This window comes from Chinchilla lanigera, unplaced genomic scaffold (assembly GCF_000276665.1).
Source record: "Chinchilla lanigera isolate Chin_1 unplaced genomic scaffold, ChiLan1.0 scaffold00119, whole genome shotgun sequence".
Lineage (NCBI taxonomy): Eukaryota > Metazoa > Chordata > Mammalia > Rodentia > Chinchillidae > Chinchilla > Chinchilla lanigera.
The window spans coordinates 833,248-856,562 of NW_004955520.1; the positions used below are offsets into that span (position 1 = coordinate 833,248).

At 58.5% G+C, this 23,315-nt stretch overlaps 1 protein-coding gene across 1 annotated transcript in view; it reads right to left on the reverse strand.

Annotated features, from left to right (window-relative positions):
* Window positions 1–21,093, reverse strand: part of Cnih3 (cornichon family AMPA receptor auxiliary protein 3) — a 35,757-nt gene extending 14,664 nt beyond the window's left edge. Inside the window, exons 1-5 of the mRNA XM_013507018.1 lie at window positions 21,065–21,093; window positions 19,700–19,793; window positions 18,897–19,358; window positions 9,400–9,468; window positions 6,286–6,333 (exon numbers count right to left, since the gene is read on the reverse strand). Of these exons, the coding sequence (XP_013362472.1) occupies window positions 6,286–6,333; window positions 9,400–9,468; window positions 18,897–19,358; window positions 19,700–19,793; window positions 21,065–21,093 (702 nt within the window). The remainder of the gene's footprint in view (window positions 1–6,285; window positions 6,334–9,399; window positions 9,469–18,896; window positions 19,359–19,699; window positions 19,794–21,064) is intronic.
* Window positions 21,094–23,315: the final 2,222 nt, after the last annotated feature.

A 23,315-nucleotide genomic window follows, 5' to 3' on the forward strand; every position in this document is an offset into this window, starting at 1 on the left:
AGAAACACCAGAGCGTGTGCTGGCATGTACCAAGCCTAGCTCACATCCACCTGGTGGCACACTCTGGGAGGCTGAAGCAGGAGGATCACACGTTTGAGCTCAGCCTGGGCAACTTAACAACTTAGTGAGATCCTTTCTCAAAATAAAAAAAGGAAGGGCCGGGATGCTGCTCAGTGCAGAGCCCCTGGGCTCTGCCCCGGCGCTGTTAAAAGAAGCAGCCCAGCTCACAGGAGTCGCCCTGACCTTTCACAGAAGGACGCGCCCTGTGCCGTTCCTTGGTGCGTCCTGCTGACGTTGCGGGGGCCACGGCCTCCTGATGGCCTGAGCAGCTCCTTCCTTCGGTTCCTGTGGGACCCGGTGGCACGGGCACTGCCTTTGCTGATGTCCCGAGTGGTGACAGCGGAGACGTCCCCACGCAGAGGCCACAGCAGCGGGGCTGTCCCTGCCGCAGGTCCCCACCCAGCTGCACTGTGATAGGGATCCTTGTCAGAAATCCCCCTGCTGCTCTGACCACAGGGAAGACGCAGCAGGTGCTGGTGGCTGCTTCCCTCCTGCAGGAACCGCTCTACCCGTGTGCCAGCTCAGTGCAGCTTCTTGTCCGTTGCTGGGCCCCTCCACGAACGGGTGACACCTGTCCCACAGAGACAGCCTCGGGCAGCAGCCAGGGAGATGCGGGGCCACAGAAGGACCAGTGACCACACCGGACACCACAGGCCTGCAGAAGCTGTAGGCAGGGCCAGCGTGGTGTCGTGGAGACGTGGCCCTTCCAGGGAGAAGACACAATGGAGCGAGGGCCTCTGCCACCGGCACGAGCCGGACGCCCACCACCCCACGGTGCCCAGCCTGCACCCTCTGAGCGGGGCAGCGAGTGCGGGGGCCAGCACAGGCTCAGGCGCTGCCCAGAGCAGGAGGCGGGGAGCACCGGGGGCGCGGCCAGTTTTGTGGCCTGAAAACACAGCCTATAAATGCTTCCCGCTTCCTCAGCAGTTTGGGAAAGGACAAAGAAGGAGGTCTGGAGAGGGTGAGCACCTGGACTTGGGAAACAGAACCGGAAGCCCAGTCCACAGAGCGCACAGCCCAAGATCCCCTGAGCGGAGGTATCACTGCCATTCCAGCCACTCGGGCAAATAACTGCCTTTACTCGGCTCATTTACAAAATTACAGCTCTGGAAAATTTCCCGTGGGGACAGACAGGGAGAAATTGCCTCCCACCCGCTGCCCCAGCCTGGCTTGGCCTCCAACAGGGCTATTTCAGCAACTGTCCATTGGCTCCCCCGGCGGTCATTAAACCCGAGCCTGGCGGGGACAGCAGGCCCAGGACGGTGTGCTCCAGCTCCCCAGGTGACTCTAACGTACAGACTGCAAGCCAGGGCTTGCCCACAGCTGGGCGGCACTGCCCACAGACAGGGATGAAGCTCACCACCCTGCCTGCCACTGGGTGCCCTGGTCTCTGTGCGGCTCCATCTCACCTGGCAAGGGCGCCTCTGCCCTTAGGTTATGAAGAAGACGGTGCCCTGACTGAGGGGGCGCCCCTGCTCAGGAAGCACTCAGCCGACTCACGCGCATCAGACCCTGCAGGCACTGCCGTGGGCACAGGACGGACGCTGCACGTTCACGTCCAGCCAGGGACAGCGTAAGGCTGTGTGACACGCAGGAACGCACAGGGCACCTTTCAGCTGGCCCAGCGTGTCCTCACAGCCAGCTCCTACCCACACACACACGCATGCAGGCATGCAATGCCAGACCAGGCACAGGGTGTGCATGGACTCCACCCAGTGAACATGCATCCCCACCACCCTCACCAAGCCGTGAGGCTGCAGGGCACCTCGCTCACACCCCCCAGTGCCACAGGCGCCTGGAAGCCTCCCGGTGTCTCTTCACCCTCCTTCTGGAGTCGAAGCCCTGGCTCCAGCTGAGCACACTGTGCTCTAAGATGTGGTCACTGCTTGGGCCAGGCTGTGCCCTTTTCCACTCCTCCCATCCTACTGCTTGCAAGGGGTGACAGTGTGACTCCTCCGGACCATGGGGTCACCCAAACGCCCTGACAATGGTGAAGCCCCGGGACGAGGGGTCCTCTGACCTGGCTCTGCCCCCACTGGCTGCACCCCCTTGGTGGGTGCCCTGTCCCCTGTCAGTCACCAGTACACCTGGCGGCCATGCAGTCAGCAGGTGTCTTCCATCCATTGCTTCTCCACCGGTCCCCATGGGTGCTTTCAGGATGAGACCTGGTGCGTGGCTTCCAGGCCTGCTCGGGCAGAGTCTTCTAGACGTGACTCTTCCACAGAGGTGCAGAGACCTCACTAAGCAAAAGACTAGGAGCCCCAGGTCCGCTGATGACAAACACCGAGGCTGTAGGCCCCGCACCCATGCTTCCCAAAGCCATGAAAGCACCGCGGTAGAATGTCCACCTGTGCCCTAGGCCTTCGCGGTCCTCCACCGTGACCTGGGCTCGGTCACACGACCCTCAGCAACAGCATGCTCATAGGTACCTGAAGAGTGGCCCACGTCTTCCCAGGATTCCGAGGGAATAGCCCTGGGAGAGATGACAAGGATGACACAGAGCCAGGGCTGCAGATGAACCCAGCAAGGGTCAGAAGTGCTCGCTACACCCCAAGCCCCACTGGGCCCCTCAGACTGAACAGATGGCCTGGGACTCGGAGGAACTCAAGGGACTGTTGCAACGAGCTGTGGTGACAACAGAGGACCCACAAGCACAGGGCCAAGCACCGCCCAGATGTGAGAGAAGAGCCAGCGCGTTTGCGTGGGGTCTGTCTGTCCAGCCTGGCATTGTCTGTGGTCCAGCGACCCCTGGGACCCCTGTTACACAGCGAGAGAAGGGTCCGTCCTTCCTGCTGACTGACAAGGAGTTTGTCCCAGGAAGAGTTTGAAAATGAATTACACATGAGATGCAGTCTGGACCCACTGCGAGGTTTGTTCCAGGATATTTTTACTCTCCTGCAAGCATCCCCTTTGGGCTGAAGGATCCTGCAAGAAGTGGAACGGAACTAGAAAGGCGCCTCAGGAGTCAGCGGTGTGTGGAACGAGGGAGGGGTCTGCAGCCTGAGAGCCAGCCACGTCCTCTGATAGGAACGGAGTGCGGACTCTGGTCACACAGACCTGGTCAGAGCCAGGGCAGGCGCACAGCCTCAACCTCGCTGAACCTCGACTTCCTCATCTGTCCAGTGCGGGCTGCTAATGGCAACCACCCCACAGGGCTGTTCTGGAGACCGGAAGAGCCAAGGCTTTTAAAGACGTACAGCAGCCACTCAATAAGTGTGAACGCCTCACACACCTCCTGAAGGGGAATTCTGACCTGGAGCCACATCCAGACGGCTGTGTCGGCCTCTAGCCCACGGCAACCTGCTGGGGACAGCTGCGAAAGCAGCGAGGGACCCTGGACACAGAAACCGAGTTCCAAGCTCACGTCCACGCCAGCACCTCACCATCCAGGCAGCTCCAGAGTATGCGGCCGCTGGGAATTAGAGCTGGACGACCCACTCTGTGCCCTCTCCCCCTCTCCCGAGAGCGACCATCACAGCTGGTGCTGCGAGAGCAGGTCCGGACACTTCCTGAAGGTGGTGATGCAAACGGGACCCATGACCCTCCTACGCCCCATGCACTCGCGCCTCAGGGCCTGGAACCTGGGGCCCAGAGCTAGCGGTGTGCCAACAGCTGTCACCGCAGGGAGGCGGGGCCACCGCAGCCAGCTCTGCACCAGGCGGAGAGTGCTGTGTTGTGAAGCCTCAAGCAGGAGCAGAGGTCGGGACGTGGTGGGAACGCTAGTATCTCAGAGGCCTCAGGAGTCGCAGGTGTGCGTCATCTCATCCAGTCCTCTCGACAAGTCCACAAGGGTGCGGTCCTTGCTGCCCCCATAAGGTCACCACACGACACACACCAGGCACTGTGTGCCTCAAGAGCACAGGCAGGATGCAGAAGCACAGAAGTCTGCACACTTAGCCAGCCGCAGTGGCACACGCCTATCGTCCCAGCTATGCAGGAGGCTGAGGCAGGAGGTTTACAAGTTCAGTCCCAGCCTGGGCATCTTAATGATACTCTGTCTTCAAATAAAAACTGAAAAGGGCTGGGTGTAGCTCAGGGTGGGGCAACTCCTGGTTCCATCCCCAGGATGTGGGCAGTGGAGGTGGCTGGCCAGGGAGGGGTCTGTGCACCTCAGCGGCACCCTCGCACTCTCTGCAGGACTGGCAGAGCCGGGAAGGGAAGGTTTGGCCTGGAGTGGGGGGTGGAGCACCATGCAGGGGAGGATAGGGCGAGCCTGGGCCAGAGCTCTCTCAGGTCAGAAATGATTGCAACTACAAGTTAAACCTGATTTAAAATCCAGGCTCATGTAAAGCGTGAATGCAGTGAAAATGTAGATCCTGGTGGCCACTGGACACTATTAGAATAAACTGAGCAGCTCGCCACTGCACCAGGGCCCCGATCTGAGGGCTCAGACTGCGGAAGTGCAGGGCCCCATCCTCACCCTTCACCTACACAGCAAATATTTATGAGCACCTCAGCGCCCCCTACAGGCCACCCCACTAGAGGCTGTGACACCAGCTCTGCCCCTGCTGGACAAAATCAGGACCTTCCAGTAGTGACCCTAGTGGAGGGACAGACCAAACACCAGGACCTGCATGTCCACAAGAACATGGCATGGAGTTGCCCAAGCGAGCTGGGGGACATGCTAGTTGCATCGAGTGTATGACGGTGCCAACAACCTAAACTGCACTCCCCAAGGGGATGTGGATGCAGGCACCAGGACCAGCGGACACATGAGGACATGCAGGCCAGGGCTTGGGGCCAGCCTGGCTTCTGCTGAGGGAAAGCCCTGCACAGACCATAGCTGCAGCGTGGAGCTGGTGCTGCCCCGAGTTAGTCGGGGCACTGGGCACCTGGGACCCAGAGAAAGGAGCACTGAGGGTGCAGGGAGCTGGCCGTGTGGCCATTGCACCCACACCCTGACATATGTCAGTCTGGAGTGGGGGTGTGAGTGACAGAATCAGGCAGAGCCTGGGTCAGGGAGCAGTCGAAGCAGGTAAAAAGGCCAAGCACTGGACAGGCGCCCGGAATGCAGCATTCCCTGGAAGGAGACACCCCGTCCAGTCTGTGGAGGAAACACACATTTGTGTGCAGACCGGCAAACCTAGCGGTTGCTCATTGTCCTGCCCTTGCCTCTGACCTTGGGAAGCTGGGCAGTGCAACAGGGACCTCTGGGCCGGGAACAGGCAGCCGGGGCCTTCGTGCCACCAGCCAGAGTGCACAGAGGAGCAGGTGCGGGGGTGAATGCGGCTGAACACCACGGACCCAGGGTGCACCCGGGGCAGAACTGGGGAAGGGCATGGCAGAGGCCGAGAGCCGAGCCTGGACCTCCTTTGTCCTGGTCGGTGTGAGTCACTAGGAGGTCAGACACAAGGAAGCCGGAGGCTGCAGCTGTGAGTCCTCTGCACCCTGGACCACATGCGGTTTCACGTGTGCGTCTTATCCGGCTCACGTCCCTACTGGGACAGGCAAGACGTGGACTCCAGCACACTGCATTTCTCAGCACACAGTAAGGACAGGGACTGGCATTGGTTAAGTTCTCTCCCAACGGAAGGGACCGTTACTGGGAGGCAGAAAGGATGGAGATGTAATCTGCGCAAGTACCAGTTCCCACAGTGAATGTGTTTATTACGCATCACAAAATACAAACAGTAAAAAGAGAGAAGAGAAAGGCAGAGGAGACTTTGAAACCTCGGGACAGCGCCCTTCTGTCAGGACTGGCTTAGCCCTTGGCTTCTCTTCTCATGTACGGGTCAAACATGCCCCGGGGTGGCAGGTGGTTTCTCTGTGGCCCGGAAGTCAGGGACGTCCTCAGGTCAAAGCCGTGGACGCTGCTTATTTTCCTCCAAGCCCTGTGCACCCAGCGCTGTGGCCACTCCTTCCTGACTGCAGAATGGCAGGCCATGCGCAGGGTGCACCAAAGGATAGCCTGCACCCGTGGACACGCGGGACTCCCGAGTGAGCAGCTGGGGCTTGGGGAGCACCTCGTGCCCGGCCCGACACCCCACAGCCCTACACCACAGAGCTGACCACCAGGCGGGACCCTCCACAGACCCCAGCGCACATCCCGGGCTCAGCACCCATCAGGGACCAGGCTGCAGCCGGCACTGGCCCCTGTCAGCGTCCTCCTGACTCTACAGTGGACGCATCTTCTCCTTGATGAGCGCCCCAGGGCATGGCCAGGGCTGCAGCAGACACCAGCCAGAGCCCCGGCCCCTGGAGCCCCGCTCCCCGCACCCCACTGACCTTGCGCAGAAGGAAGCAGATGCGTTCGATGTTCCTCAGCCGCTCCCTCTGTCGGCATGCGGGGAGGAGAGAGAGCAGAGTTAGGGGAGCCCGGGTCAGCAGGAGAGGAGTGGGACACCGGCGTGTCCACAGGTGCCTGCCTTCCTCGCTCGCCCCGTTACTATCACCGCTCTTGATGGAGCTCTTTCCACACTTAGGCCACGGCACCTTTTCCTGCAGGGCTGTCATGGTTTCCAAAGCCTCACAGAACACAGCTGCCATCTCCTGGGCCTCACTGCCAAGGCAATGAGACTGCTGGACTCGGGCAGCAATGAGGTCCTCATGGCTCTGGAGAGGATGGGGGTTGGGGCGTTGCACATTCCCTGACTGAACTGTAAAGACAGAGACTCCTGTGCACCCTGCAGGAGCCTGCAGCAGGACGAGTAGCGTCCACACAGTCCCCCACAACACACACACACATGCAGGCAGGCACATGCATGCAGGCTAGGAGACACACGCGCTCCTGCTCCCGCAAGCTACTGCCCCTGGGGAGCGGCACCTCCCGCGCTTTAGCGTTAGTTAAGTTCGCTGGAGAAAGGAAGAGAAAGGAGAGGAGAGAACAGCCCTCTACTGCCCAACCCAAGGGCCCAGCAGAGGGTCCGAGGCTATTTGGAGCTTTAGTGCCTCCTGAATCTAAATGGGAACCAGGGACAGGTGTGGGGACGGTTATCCTGCCATACACAAGGTCCCGGCTCAATCCCAAGCACAGCAACCAAAAAGACGGGAAAAAAAACAATCCAACAAGACTCCCTGATCACTGAGAAATGCAAACTGCAGGTCAGAAGCACTGTGACCAGGCTTTCCCAGGCCAGAGCCACCACCAGGGAGGGATTCACTCAAACTCGGGCCCTCGTGGAGGTGAATGAGGTCGAAGCACTCCACTGCCACCGGGAGCAGCATCTCAGAACGGGCCCTGCCCTCTCCTGTTCAGGGTTGGGGTGTTCCCAGGGGCACCCAAGGCTTCTTCTGTCCCCAGACATTTGGCTGCAGAAGGCCCAGGCCCTCTAAGGAGCCAATGAGCCAGAAGTGCGGGTGCAGTGGGAGTTTTGAAACACGGGGCTGGGGCATAGCCAGGTGGTGGAGCACTTGCCTAGCACGTGCGAGGCCCTGAGTGCCACCCCCAGCACCACAAAAGGAGGGCAATGAGAGTGGAGATCCCACCACTCCGCTACACCACTTGGTTCCTCAGTGTGACTGCATTCCGTGAGCAGAGTTCCTGCGCCCCGCCTGGCTGCAGGCTCTGTCCTCACGCTGGCTGTCACAGAGCCCCAGGTCTCCTCATCCTGTACACAGGGACCTGGCAGGGTCCAGGCCTGGCGTGTGAGTCTGGCACCAAATCCAGAACGTCTAGGAAGACACGGGACCCTGGGCCAAGTTCTTCCACCCTATGCATCCCAGTTCCCTTAGAGGTGGTAAGGCTGGCAGGGGGCAACTACATGGATTTTCACGCTTACAACCTTTGTGAAATACACTGAATTTTCAAGCAGACCTTAAGGATGCTGTCTTTTTTTTTTTTTTTTTTGGTACCAGAAATCGAACTCATGACCTCAGGCTTACCAGACAAGCGCTTATGCCGCTGAGCTACATCCCTGGCCCCTTAAGGATACTCTCAACTTGCAATAGATTTGCTTTACACCATTGACAGGGAAGGATTTGGCTCTGTTTAGTAAAATCGAATACTGGAATCAAAGGGGGCCTCAGATACTGTAAAATCCGTCTTGCGAGGGGTGGCAGCTGGTAGGTGGCCAGAGCACAGCTATGGGAGTCAGGCAGGCCTAGGATGAGTCCCGACTTCCCTACTCATGGCTCTGTGCCGCTGAGCAACAGGCACTGTTCTGTGGGCTGCAGACTCGGGGAAGAAGCCCACTGGGTAGGGCTGAAGTGAGGATTGCCGGTGGTGAATTCAAAGCTCCTAGCGCACAGCACAAGCTAAAGCAAAGTCACAGCTCCGTGCTAACCCTACTTTGCAGAGGGGGACACGGAGGTCTGGCCCGCATAGGTCACCTGGGGCCTCCTCAAGCACACTTCCTTCCCCAGGGGCTACGGCTGCAGAGAAGCCTTGCTGGCCCTGTCCCTAGTGAGTGCTGCTGTCAGCTCCAGAGCAGGATGGCACCGTGCAGGCAGGGCCCGTGTTCTCCCAGCCTCTGACCAGAACACCACAGGGCTCCTCAGACAGTCAGGAACCACAGCCAGAGGATGGAACTGACGCAGCCCCAGGGCCACGGCTGTGAGTCCCTGTGGAGCGTATGGGCCCCGTGCTTCGGGAAAGCCCTGTCTCAGTACCTGGTTGGTCCTGGCCCAGGGCTCGGCTGCTCTGACTATAGAAGCAAATAGCCAACACCTCTTCTCCCCCATCAGAAATGATGTCCCCACTTCCTCAGTCCAGATCTCCCATTCACCTCCAGGCTTTAGGACACAGCCGGACAGAGGGGAAGGCAGCATGCAGGGCCAGCCAGCCAGCCATGCAAGAAGCCAGACCTCATCACCACATGACATCAGCTTCCCCAAGGGAGGTGAGCTAGCCTCGGGCCACAGAGCCCCCTGACAGAAACACAGGCTGGTAACAGAACCGCTTAGAAATACATACCAGTGACAGAACCACCTGGTGGGAACCCACACTGGTGACAGAATCTCCTGACAAGAACACATGCTGGAGACAGAGCCACCTGAGAGGAGCTCACACTGGTGACAGAGCCATCTGACAGGAACACACCCTGAGAACAGGGGCCAGGAGCGCTGGGCACGGCCCTCCACAGAAACCTGGCACCAGGTCCAGGCGGAGGATGACCTGCCTGCGTGCTGCTCATGTCACCTGGGAGTGTTCAGGCCACACGGGCATCTCTTCACCAGTGACAAGAACCAAAGATAGTGGCACCAGGTCACCAGTGCAACAGACCCTTCCCTTGGGTTATGGGGACCTTGGCCTAGAAGAGATCTCAGACTCCAGCAACCTCCAGGGCAGGAGCGACCCGAGGCAGGTGAGAGGCAGGTGTGCCTTCCCTCATGCCCGCCTCCTTCACAAGCCCCGGACAGCCTGCATGACACCACCGCCCTGTCCCCAGCACCCCTACTTACCGCGTGGACAGGGTTGCCCTGGTCTATGGGGCTCTTAAAGTCTGTCCTGAGCTCATCAAAGGCAATTATCTGCAACAGAACCGCAGAACCAGGGTGTCAGTCCCAGGGAAGCTCACACCCCACATCGTGGCTTCAAAATAGCCCAGCAGAGCGGGTAGGGACACAGTCTGGCTGGAACCAACACGGGATGAGCGCATGGGCTTTACGATCACCTCCCTTCTGCCGTGTAGGCTTAAAATCCCTCTGTGTAGCTTTAAGTCACCTGTTCTTTACAACAATGTAGAGCAATCTGTGGCGAAGCAGGTTGGAAGTTAAAGGCACAGAAATGTAAACTGTCGAGTCAGCAGAGCCCCTTCCTTCTCAAGCAGGCAGGAAGGGTGTTTAGTATTCTTATGTATTTGGAAAAGAAGCTCATCAGAAGTAAAATGAAGAGAAGTCAGGAAAACCTGAGAAAAGGCAAACCGGGAAGCAGAGTTGATAAGATGAGAGGCCACAGCTCTGGACAAGCACCGGGGCAGCTGGTCAGCTCCTCGGAGCTTAGTCCCCGAGTCCTGGTCTCAGAGGTCCTCACGGACACAGCCTCAAAGCTGCCCAGGGAGCAGGGTTTCCCCACATGTCTGAGAAGAGCCTGGTGGAAGTGGCCTTCCCCAACCACAGGATGGCATGGCCACCCACTCGAGGAGCTAACAGAGGAGAAGGCCCTGAAGCCCACATCCGAGCCCCAGCCCTGCCTGCCACATGGCACTGTATGTGGCTGGAGGGCGTTGTGGTTTCTATCTAGAGGCCCCCCAAGAGCCTCCTACGCTCATATGCAGGGCTTTCAGAAGAGGACTGGGCCACACGGGTACCTAGCCGACTCCCCGCTAGGCATGAGGCCAGCTGGGGCGGCTGCCACTGGGGAGTGGTCTGGAAGGGTTTATCTCCCTCCCACTGCTCCTTGAGTCTCTGCCTCCTGGCCTCCGTGACTTGAGCAGCCAACCATGGACTGAACTATGAACCGGAATATACCTCTCCCCCTTTAAGATTTGTTTACAGTTCTCCTTTAAATTTTGGGCATAGAGTTTTCTGTCTCAGTAACAAGAAAATAAGACATGTGCAGTGACTTTCTCTGCTCTCAATAAAACCTCTCTACCTCTGCGCCTTGATGTGGAGTTGCCCCAGAGGTCCACTGGGAGGGGTGGAACCTTTAAAAGGTGGGGCCTGGGGCCAGGAAGTGAGATCACACGGGTGTGGCCTGGGTGGGATGTTGGAGCCCCACCGTCCCTGTCTGCCTCTTTGTCCCTGGACCCCTGAGGTGAACATTTCCACAATCTTGGAAACGGTGATATGTGCTAGCTGGTATGTGCTGGGCCAGCACAGGCCCAGGGCACCAGGCCAACCAAGCATCCTCTGCAACCTGGGAAACCAGGAGCTAGAATGAACCTTTCCTCCTCAGAAGTTGTCACCTCGTGTGCTTTGTCACAGTGATGGAAAGCTAATGCATCTACTAAGCAAAGCGGGCAACCAGCCGCCCTCTAAAACAGAGCCCAGGGGTCCCTAGTACACAGCTGAATCACTGAGCAAGGCAGCCAGCTCACGCCTCTGGATGTCCCAACCCAGCAGCACTCAGCTGAGAGCAAGAGCCAGGCGGGGACCTGGCTTCCCTCACCAAGCACATGTGACTTCACAGCAGGTGTAGTGTCCTGATTCCAGCATGTCCACAGGCTGGAGGAGAGGGCAGCAGGCACTGCAGTGAACGGACGCCCCTCGCCACCCTCGCTGACAGTGACTGTCCACCCTGTGCCGTGCCCTGTGCAACCCGGGCCCACTGCCCGCCCAGGAGGCTTCTCCATCTCTGGCTCCCTCCCACCACTCACCCACTTCTGGGATCAAACACCAGACTCCCAGGGCCCCCTGTGAGTGGCAGCAAACCTCAGCCTCAGCCTGGGGCAAAATCCAGCCTGCCACCAGTTCGCAGAAAAACGGTCTCCATATTCTTAAGGAACAGGAAAAATCAAAAGAAGAGTGCTTCGTGGCATGTGGAAATGATACTAGTGCTGAGTGCAGGGTCCGTAAGGCTCTCCCACGACACAGCTCCGGGTCTTTCACCTGCACTGCCTCAGCATGTGGCAGGGACTAAGACCCCAGGGCCCACAAAGGCCCAATCACCTACCCCCGTGCCTTCCACAGGAAGAACCTGCTGACCCTGCGCAGACTTATTTTAGTCTCTAGAGCTGCACTGGCCAAGACGATAGCCACTGGCCAGATGTGGCTACTTAGATTTAAATTTTTACTAATTAAACTTCAATTTATCATCATATTTTAATCGCTAAAAAAACCTATATCTATCTGCTAGCTGTCAAGTAGCCCATTTCTCCACTGCAGATAGAGCTATGAGCCAGCCCGATCCCCGTGCCCCAGGGAGCCCCCAGCTCCTCTCTCTTTCCCATGCTGTGTCCCCAGCTGTTATTCACACAAAGGAAGCTAAATGCCTCCCGACCTGCCTGTCCTTGCTGGCACATTTACACTGCAGTGCGAGCCGGGACCCAGCACCAGACCAAAGCCCACTGAGCCCAGTCCCTGCCACCCCGAGGCTGAGGCGCCCCAGCCCTGAGTCCCAGCCCCTCCAGGCAGAGGGCTGAAGGCTGCTCTCAGGGTCACAGGAGTGAGGCCCAACCGCCCACACAGACCCCTATCTGAGCCCTGAGTTGGCGGGTGCCCCCACCCACTGTGCCCCGAGAGGATGAAAAGAGAGTGCTGAGTCCCTGAGGGCCCCAGGCTGTGTTGGCACTGCACGCGGCTCTGGGACACAGCAGACAGGTCACAGCCGGGGCGACCGTGGGGAGACACTGAATGAAGAGATGAGAAACCTCAGGAAGGGGAGATCCCATGCTGGGGGCTGGCAGCCTCTCTAGAAGCTGTCACTGCAGCCGAGGACCTGCACAGCCAGGAGGCCAACGGGGGAGCTCTGGGAAGAAGGCCAGGAAGGGAGTCTTTTAAGTTGATTTCTTGGGTATTTGTCACCATAAGAGAATGAAGCCCAGCTCCTGGTGCACAGTCCTCTACTCTATGAGGAATCATGGAGAACGGCTCAGGAATCTGCGCCTTGAGGGACCCGAAGTCCCTGTGTTAGGCTGTCCTGGGAGGATGTGGAAGTTTAAGAGCTGGCAGGACTTGGGTCCCTGGGGTCTCCAGAAGGGAGCCATGGGAGCCAGCACCCTGTTCCTCTCTTCCTCACACCCTTGGTCCCACATGCCCCTGCCAAGACACTGCCTGGCCACAGGCCGAGAGAAGTGGGTCACTAATCACGGCAGAACCTCCAGAGCCAGGGCCAGGTCAACCTTCCTCATCATGAGTTGATTCTCTCGTGTATTTTGTTACAGAATGGCAAGCTGACTAACACAGGCGGTTCACTAAAAACACATAAGATATTGAAAACTAAATGAGAGCAAAAAAATCAAGAAATACACACATAGCACTAGGGCTCCACAGGCCAAACTCACTGGCTTGAAATTTTGGATCTAAGTTCCCCGGAAGCTCAAGTAAAAAGAGAAATCAGTTACAACAGAATCCCAGTGTCCGTAAAGGAAAAGGGGACCAGCTCCTTGGAGAAGCTACTCCCAGTGCCCACACAAGCTATAGATCAGGCTGCCATGCAGAGGATGAGCACCTGCCCAGCGTGGCAGGGTCCTGGGCTTGGTCCTCAGCTCAAAAGATGAAAAAGTGTAGGCAACACAACCCGCCCCCCCGGCGGGACTCAAACCTACGTCTCAGGTTATTTTCACACCTGCAGAGAGCACTGTATCCCCGCAGTGCACACAGCAAGGGGCCCTAACCACAAGCTGGAGTGGCTGGAGACCAGCAGGACAGCGACCCTGGTGAACGCTCATGGAGGAGGCAGCCCCAGACCGTGCCGCCCCTGTCTTGAGTGTTTCCCAATTCTCTCTCACTGGTCTGTGCCACACCAGGCACTGGGAAAGCTGCAGAAGCCAGTCCAGGTAGCTCTTGGCCAGGGCCCACGGTCGGGGTGCAGAGCTCTGGGGCCTACACTGAGATAGGTCACTACTGAGGCGCCCAGGTGAGATTCCACCTCCTGCTTGATGCCCAGTGGGCAGCTGAAAAGGTGCCACCTCACCCCCAGGCCGGGGGCCCAGCCACCCTCCAAGGAGCCTGCCTCTATCTAACAGGCTCCAGCTGCTGGCTCTGCCCTCGTCCTGTCAGGCCACCATGTCAGACCCATGGGCCTCCACCACGCCAGGCCCACAGGGGAGACAGGCCTTGGGAGGCTCAGTTCCCACTCCCACCTGCTGGGCCGTGGGTGGCAGCATCTTGCTCCTCCGAGGTAGCATAACTGCATCTGGGACACCCAGCCACCCAGAGCACCTGTGAGGTTCAGGTAGCACCTCCTTCCTGCCTCACTCTATGCCCACCCAGGGCTGCAGCAGCCTCTGCTATTCTTCACCTTTTCTACTGGGAGCGTGGCCCTGGCCCACCTCTGTCAGGAGTTCCTCAGTTACCCGCTTGGTGGATGCCATCATTTCCCACGGGCCAGCGATGCCCGATGATCAGTTTCAAGCTGCATCTCCTGCATACTCTGGAAATACTCCAGCCCTGCAAGGGGCTGCCCAAGCCTCGCATTCCACACCAGCAAAGACAGGAATGCTTCTGGCCTAGAAAGATTTCCAAGCGAGTGCTCAAGCTACTGCACAGCTATTCAGCAGAAGCATTAAGAGAAAAATATCCCAGTAATGCTGCTGTGAAATATCTGGCTCCAAGCAAGGCAGCTTCCTAATGAACTCTCCAGGATGAGTTATTTGCAAAGTGTGTCCCCAAGTATAACTACAGCAAGTGACCTGCTGAGTGCAGTTATTGGGCATAACCAATTAAATTTTGCAGAACATTTGCTGATTCTTCTTTTAGCACTAGGTTTTAGACTATGGCTAAAATAAGTATCTACTGAGGCCACTCTTAGTTTATGACTAAAGGAAGAAAGGAAAGGAAAAACCTGTGCATCAGCATATAGAAGATCCTGTTTATTTAAAACAAACAAAGACAAGCTGTATAACAAGGAGGTGGGCACCTGGATTACCCAAAAACATTTACAATCTTTGTACGTGGGTTCACGAAGCATGGCTGGCCTCGCTCAGAATGTACAGCTGGGCTTCAGCAGGTTGCACTGCTCCTGGGATCAGGTCAAAAGCTACAGTTGGGCTGGCAGGCAGGAGGCCCTTGGTTTGCTGCCCAGCACCACAAGCAGGAAACTAAGCAGCCACGGCATCTGATTGCTTACAACCTGGGCAGCTCCCAGGGAGACACAAACAGCTTAACGTTTTCCTTCACCTGAGAGAAACAGGTGAACACCGTCAACAAAACCACAGAAACTCCTAAAACCCAAGTGCTCTTCCTGGACGACACTGTTCCGAAAAACTTACATTCCTCACAGTTTAAGACCCACACACGAGAAATTCAGACACAAACTACAGGCATGTTCATAATGAAGCCTTCCTGGTTAGAAACATAATCAATCAAAAAGTGATGCAGAAGGAAAATGTAACCTCACAGACCGTCTGCGGGGCTCCTCCACTGTGTGGGCACAGAACGCTCCTTCCTCGAGTGAGTCTTCACCAGGAAGGGAAGCAGCCTCCCCAGCAACCCCCTGACTCCGACCACAACCTCGGCCCTCTTCTATGCTCCCACGACAAGAGCCACTGGGACTCTTACGCAGACACAGCAAGGGGGAACCGTGTTACAAAGAAGGCCAGCACTCATATTTCAGGTGGCTTCCCCGGGGTTGGCTTCTGGGATCCCCAGAAGAGCAGGGGGCATATGAGGCTGTCTTTGGTCCCCCGTGTACCTTCCATGTGGACAATGTGGTCCTGAGCCAGACTCCTTCCCAGCTGATGGCTGGAGTACGACACAGAGGCTATGGCGGCGGCCCTCAAGATGGGGTCCCCCATGACGACCAACTGAAAGCCTAACCCTCACCTCAATACTCACTCTAACGCTAATCTTACTGTAGGCCTACCCCTACCACTATCCTAACCCTAAACCCCACGCCTACACCTAACCCTAACTAAACCCAATCCCTAACCCTAACCTAAACCTAACCCTAAATTCTAAACCCTAACCCCAATCCTAATCCTCGTCCTTGCCCTAAACCAAAGCCTGCCCCTCATCCTAACCCTTCCCTAGGGCCTTGAGTCCCCTCACAGACCCCATCTCTTCAATCCCTGTGCCACCAACCAGCAAAGGGTGTGGCACCCTGGCACGGGCACGTCCACCCACCCAGCTCTTGGTAGCTCTTCCCAGAGGCTGGCTCCTACCTGCTCAGGTCCCCACACCATGTGCCCCTGGGAACCACGGTCAGACATCCCCACCGTAGGCCAGCCTCAGCCCTGGGATGCTGACAGCACCCTAAGTCCCCTTGCTGGCCTGAGTCCAGTCAGCCACCATCACCTTGATCCCACCTGGCCAGAAGCAGCACCCAGAAGCCTGAGTGGGGAGGATCCTGAGTTCAAGGCCATCTTTGGAAAGAAGGAGGGGAGGAAGGGAAGAGGGGAGGGGGGAGGAAGACAGAAAGAGGGATGGAGGAGGGGGAGAGAAAAGTTAGATGTACACTCACCAGAAATCCCATCAGAGGCTCTAGCCCGCTGAACTAAAGGCATCACTAGGTAAGGCTAGCCCTTAAAACCGTGTTTGAGGTGGCAAAAAAACCCAGGAAAAACACAGATCCCAACAATAAGATTAAATAAACAGCAATTCGCTTACATCAGGGAATATTATGCAGCCCTGAGTTAGATCTAAGCCAGTTAACTCAGAGAGACTCCCTGAGCCAATGTTCAGTGAGCAATAAACCACTTCTTAAAAATGGAGGTAAGGCCAGGGATATAGCTCAGTGGCATAAGCGCCTGCCTGGCAAGCACAAGATTCTGAGTTTGATTCCTGGTACCAAAAAAAAAAAGTAGTGAATATTTGTTCAAAAAACAAAACAAAACAAAACATGTGCATGCTTGTAATCCCAGCACTTAGGAGGCTGAGGCAGGCGGATCATTTCGAGTTTGAGACCAGCCTGGGCTACAAAGTGCGCTCAAGGCCAGCCTGAACTGCATATTGAGACTCTGTCTCAAAAGAACAAAACAAAACAAAAAAAAGAAATGGAGGTAAGGAAGAGGAACTTGTGATTCAATTTCTTACAGTCCCACTGTGTGGGTGTGCTCAGGGAGTGCTAAGCGGGAACACAAGCTGCAGCCACCCAGTCAGAGGGGCAGGATCCGCATGGCATCCCTACCCCACCTTGCATGGCTCCATCTTGAGCTCACGTTATTCACAGCATTGGGAAAATACTCCCAGACCTGCTGCATGGTTAGCACTTTTCAGTTTCCCTGTTCACTAATTCACTGTCATGCTGGACGCACCACTTCAGCTGATTCACCACACACGGGGCAGCCGCCCAGGGCTCGTGCTCGCAGTCTCACTGGCTGTGCCCTCCCCTCCCTCTCCCGGCCGCCCCTCGCCTCACTCCACCTCCTGCAGACCCCGAGCCCCCGGCTGGGCTTGCTGCACGTGGCCCCATCCCACCAGGGTCTGCCCTGGACCCTGGGTCTGCTGCTGTCTCCCGGGCTCTGGGAGGGCCTGGGGGTGCCTGCCTGCACCCAGCAGCACCTTCAGGGGCTCCTGAGGGCACAGCGCGGTCTTCTTGGTCATGATCTTCCCGCCTTCCTTCCAAGGAGTCTACGAAGCCTCTACAGCACTCACGTGCTGGCTGCATCTGTTCCAGCCGGAAGCCCCTCCTGGCACTGCCCCGCACACCACACTGAGCCCCAGAGCTACACAGAGCCAGACCCCAGCAGCAGAGGCAGCCAGGCCTCGCTGGGCTTGTGTTTGCGCACTGCTTTGCATGCACTTCCACACTGGCCCCAGAGGCCTTGCCAAGAGTATTAGCCTCATGCTGGCTCCTCCAGCAGCCTCCTGGCAGTGCCCACTGGGCCTCCCTGCCGGGGCTGAATCCAGGAAACGTCTACCGGCTAGGCGTGGGCTGCAGTGCAGGGCCCGTGTGACTTGGTACCCGGCAGGACTCCCTGCTCCCGCAGCGGTTCTTCCGGGCACCTTGACCACAGCCAGCCTTGGCCTTGGGCGGTGTGGGGGAGCAGCCGCCCGCAGGACACTCGGGCTGTGTGCCAAGCGGGTCCTGCTCCTACTGCCACCTCACCACCTCCGAGCCCGAGGAGAGCCTTCTTCTAGGAAGCGGCATCTGTCCTGCCCACCCTGGGGCAGCAGGAGCTGCCTGCACCTCCTCGTGAGTCCTACTGTTCCACAGACCCCTAGGGGTCTACAGCACGATGGCCGTGCTCAGCCATCTCCCCTCCCGGCTCTTTGAGCTTGCAAGCATTCTCCCAGCTCAGGCTTGGCACGAGGGACGGTGCACACCAGGGGCAGAGATAGAGTCAGGCTGTTCCGCGAGAGTGCAGCGCGGGAGACACCACGCTGAGACGGGGCTGGAGTGTCCACCGACTTGCAACCAAGAAGGGGAGGAGCCAGCGGGCTTCTCTGTTTGGGCAGTTTCCAGACCCAAATGGAGCCACCTGGGTCTCAGCAGGTCCTGCTGTGAGCCCAGCCTGGGCTTCAACGTTCGTCCAATAAATTCAATCGAGCAGCTGTTACATAACAGGCCCTGGTAGCAAGCAGGTCCACACTGTAGTATGGGATTCCTGTTGCTGCTGTAATTAATTATTAAAATTCAGTGGCTAAAGTGACACAAACACATTGTCCTATAGCTCTGGAGGTCAGGAGTCCAAAGGCCTAGAAGGGCCAAGAGGCAGCGGGGGAAACCAGCCTCTTGTCTTCTCTCCCAGAGCGACTGGGTCCCCTCATCAGCCTCCACTTGGGGTGCTGCGTCACCTGGGTGCCCCGCTGCGCTTGGTCTGAGGAAGCCCCTCGAGGTCACCCTGGCTCCATGCAGATATTGCAGGACAATCTGCACCCAAGACCCTGAGCTGAGTCACACCTGCAAGCTCACACACTCACTGGTGCAGGATTCCCGGGACTGGATGCTGACCCCAAAGCCAGATCTCCTTCCACACCCCGGTAGAGGAAATCGCTGGGCCAGGACCAACCAGAGGCCGTGTGCCTGCACTTCCAGCATGGCACCGTCCCCGGCTGCAAATCCCGCCCCACCTCCCCAACGTCTGTGCTCAGCAAGGGCTGAAGAACAGCAGTGCCTGGAGCAAAGGAAACCTCACCGAGAGCCAAGGAGCAGAGACGCCTGCCCTGCCCACCTACTTCCCTGCCACGCCCAGACCAGGGAACTCCTAGCCAGCATGGTCACCTCCCCTGTCACCAAGGGCAGATCCAGTTTCCTTCTGGTTCTCCAGAACCTCGGCTTCACAGCCCTGCACAGAAGCACAGCAGCCCCTCCTGACCCCCGCCTGCCACTGCGGCCAACGCCCAAAGGAATGCGGCTTCCCAAGCGGGGCCCTCTGCAGCTCTGTTCCCACTCCTGCCACCGCCCACTCCCTGACCTGCAGCTTCTGTGGCCAGGGGCAGGTTCTGACGGAGCCTGCGATCCGCTTCCTCCTCGGGGATCCAGCCCACTGCAGCACTTCGGTTGGGGTTAAAGCCTGCCACAGCCTTGGCCAAGAGGACACCCCTACCAGTGGCTGTGGTCCACCTCGGCCAGCCCAGACCCACCCTGCTCCCAGGCACTGCCTCCGAGCTGCAGCAGAAGGAACAGCCTGGAGCAGAAGAGGCCCTGGGGCCGCCTGGCCTCTGTCTCTCCCTGCAAAAGGCCCGGCGCTGTGCTGCTGCCCACACAGAGCTGCTGCCAGAACCTGCTCTGAAAGCACCCGCCGCTGGCCACCCCTCCCAGAGTCACAGGCTGGCGGCGCCCAGCTCCTTTGAGGCCCTGGCTCGTTCTGGACAGGGAAGCAAGGGCCGGGGGACTGTGAGGCCTGCCTCTCGCCAGTGGGAAATGAGGACAGAACCTGCGAGTGAAAGCGGGACCCAAGGGGCCGGCAGGGAGGGACACAGCGCGAGCTCTGTTACGAGGGCCCACCGTGCAGGCGTCCACACCGCCTCAGAGGCGCGGGCCGCAGTCTCTTCGTCCCACCTCCACTGAAAACGGGACAGTCCAGGGGTTGCCCTCGCCCGACGGGAAACAACAGCACTGCAGAGTAAGGCAGTCTGGGCAGTGCCGGCTGGGCAGCAGCTCATTCACAGAACCAGGTCACCCCGGGCCTCAGCCGCTCTGCCACCTTGAGGGTGGCAACAGGGAACCCTGGCCGCACAGAGTGGACTTCTGGGGCGGGATTCTCATCCCGCTGACCCTCAGCAACACCAGCCAGTCCTTTTGGAAGCTTCCCAACACCAACTCATGCACAGGCGAGGAGGAGCCCACAGTGGACCCACTGAGCAGGAGGCTGGGGCAGGGAGCAGGGGCAGGGACAAGGGCAAGGGCAAGGCGGGGGGCTCCAGAGCCCAAATCCAGGAGGCCACACAGCAGACCCAGGAGCGGAGTGAGGCCCAGCGGCACCAGGAGGCTCAGCAGAAGCAGCTGACCAGGGAGGGGCACTTCAAAAATAACAGGAAGATGACAGATAGGTAGATGGACGCTCGGTCCCCTCCCTTTGGTATAGACAACTGACAGATAGTGGGACAGACACATGATAGATAGAGAGATAGAGAGATAGACAGACAGACGGACAGATGACAGAGCAAACATCTAAAGACGCCCTGCCACACTTCCGCAGAACCACGTGGCACTGTGAATTCGGGCTGGTGAGCGCTGCACGTGTGCCTGTCTTCCGAATTCAGTCAACAGCTGCCTTTAGCCTCTAGGAAACAACCCAGCATCACAAAATCCACGGTGAGGTGGGGGAGGCAGAGCTGCAGACCTGGCAGGCACACATGTGCCCCATGGAAGCTCCAAGGCTGGGGGGGACCCTGGCCTGGGCCCGACTGCTTTGAGGCTGTGTGGCCACAGCTAGTCCCGTCACCTCTGGGCTCAAGGACCCCCTCTTCCAAGTGAGAAGGCGGCACCGGATGGCCCCGGGTGAGACTCTGGGCCTGCGGGGTGGTGCGCTCGGTCCCCTCCCTTTGGTATTAGGCAAATGAAGAGAAAATGAGGCTGCCCAGCCAGGTGCCGCAGGGCAGCCCTGATGAGCAGCCATAGCCACTGCAGGTGGCGGAGCCCTGCTCCATCAGTTCACCCTGGGGAGTGCTGATTTCCTTTCTTGCACAAATGTTCCACTTGGGTTCTAGGTACGAGAATGGAAAATGCAGGAGGAAATGGGGCTCTGGCTCCCAGAAGAACCCAGACTGACACCTGGGGCCGGCGTGGCACAGGCTTCGTGCCCAAAATGGTCAGTGCCCACGACGGGGTCAGCGCCCACAGCGCCGTGCACTCCCTTCTGAAAGAGGCTGTGCGGCCACCGCCTGCATTCTGGCTTGGAACCCCCGGCCACAACGCCCTTCCTGGGGCTCCTCGCTGCTTTCCCAGGGTGGGGAAGAGGAGCTCATTTAACAGAGGGACCCATGGGACCCCATCCCCACTGCGTGGAGCAAGAGACTGGGCTGAGCCCTGGGCTATGTGGGGTTGGGGTCAGGGAGCTCCACAGAGGGGGAAAAGAAGGGGCGAGGAAGAGCTGGTGTTCGGTCTCCGTCCCTTCACGGGGACACGTAACCAACCCACCGCTCACAGGAGCATCCGTCTGGGCTCATGCTACGTCTGTGCCGGCAGGGAGGCGGGCAGAGGGGCCTAGCGGAGGGGAGCTGTCCACATCATGATGGCAGAAAGCAGGGGGAAGGGGGAGCCAGAGAGGAGGTGGCTTTTTCCGGGTCACAGTGGCCGCACTGGTCCTACGAACCTGGGCCGATTCACACAGCATCCGGGCCTGGGCCCGGGCCCGAGAGGAGGAGCTCACCGGGTCAGGGGCACGGCAGGGAAGCAGACACGGCCCTGCATGGGACCTTAGCGGCAGCTTGGCCCAGCTCCTCTGTCTCACACACAAGACCCAGGGGCTGGGGAGACCCGAGGGTCACCAAGGCCACCGAGAAGGTCACCGAGACACCCTCTCCGCAGCACAGCCCCACCACTGCCCTCCTAGGGCATGGCTTTTGGTTCTACAACTGCCAGGCACGAGAGGAAAGGGTACCAGCACTGCGCTCACTCCTCTCCAGTCAGCACTACGCTCCGCTGGCCTCGGCCCAACTCCCCGCCACCCTCCAAGAGCAATCAGCACGGGACCAGCCGCGGTGCAGCGGTGACGAGTGGCCTCCAGCACCGTGCCTCTGGCTGACGACTGCACGTGCTCCCAGGGGCGGCAGCTCCCGCCCACCACATTCCCTCGCAGACCCTATGGGTCTGCTCCCAGCTTCCCTGCCCACTCCTGACACTGCTAACTGCCACAGCCGCTCAGAACCCAGTCCCAGGAGGACGTCCACACCCACCCAGCGGCAATGAGAGCGGTGAAAGTTTGCAAAGACTCAGGCAGTTGTGGGTTTGTGTGTAAATGTGTGGTCCACTTCCCATGGACCACACAGACATGGCAGGCCTGGAGGCAGGATTTTCAGGACAGACCTTGGAGCCAGGAGCGCTGGTGAGCTGCAGGGTGGACGCAAAAGCAGGACATGCGCTCCACATCCACAGGGTACTTCGCTGCCCGTGACACACTTGAGGGTGCCAGCTGCGCTCCCCCCGCCCCGTGCAGGGTGATCTGGAAAGCCATCTCCCCACAGGACTCCTGTCCCCTGCACTTCATGCTATTTCTGCATCCTGTCACACCAGGCCACGGCTCATCAGTCCACTATTTCCAAACCCACAGACCCAGTGCAGTTGCTAATCCCTTATCCCAGTAGGGTGCACAGGATACATTTGAATGTTTTTTATCTGGGATACAAATGTCTCTATTCCACAGGGGCCATCTGGGCCGCCACTGCTAGCTGCCTATGTTGCTGTCAACTCTTTTTTTAGAGTTCATGAATCAGTTGCCAATAAAGAAAAAAAGAAGTTATTGCCAAGACTGCCTTCCTCCCCTGCATTTTCCCCAGCAGGAAAACTGGATCCCACAATCTAAATGGACCATGTGAACACAAAACAGCGAAGATACCTAAGACTGCGGCTCTGGAAATGTCAGCCTGCAGTGGAGACGCCGCGGAGGTGGGGTGGCGGCAGCCCCGCAGCCACAGCCAGGCTAAGTGCCGCGAGCCGCCCCGCGAGCCCCTCGCCAGTGTGCGCAGGAAGGGTGGGGGACGCAGAGAGGGGAAGGCATCCTTGTGCCGGGATCAGCCTCCTCCCAGACTCACCGTCCCCACGGCACCCGGCACGCAGGAGCCAAGCCCTGGGCGCCACTCCACACCACAGGAGAGGAAATGAGCCCCCTGGAAGAACATGAATGGTGCAGCTGGCAGGGGCAGCAAGAGGCCTGCTCTGCGGTGGGCAGAGAGGGCTCTCCCAGGCAGACCCAGGCCCTGAGCATGGACCTCGGGCTCCACAGCGCCATAGCTTCACGCCGGCCAGAAAGAACCGATTCTTGTGGATGGTGGAGCCTGTGGCACGGCCTCTGGGTGGCCGAGCCACGTGGCTCACTGGGTACCATTCAAAGTGTGTGGGCTGCTAAGGTGCATCAGGCCAACGGAGACAGCAAGCTCTGTCCCACAAGACAGAATGCCGGGTCGCGCAAGTGGGGTTCACAGCACCAGAGAAACGAAAGAGACAGAGGGACAGAGACAGAGAGACAGAGACAGACAGAGACAGAGACAGAGAGCAGAGACAGAGAGACAGAGAGAGAGATAGAGACAGAGACAGAGACAGAGACAGACAGAGACAGAGAGACAGAGACAGAGAGACAGAGACAGAGAGACAGAGACAGAGAGACAGAGAGACAGAGAGACAGAGAGACAGAGACAGAGAGAGAGATAGAGACACAGAGACAGACAGACAG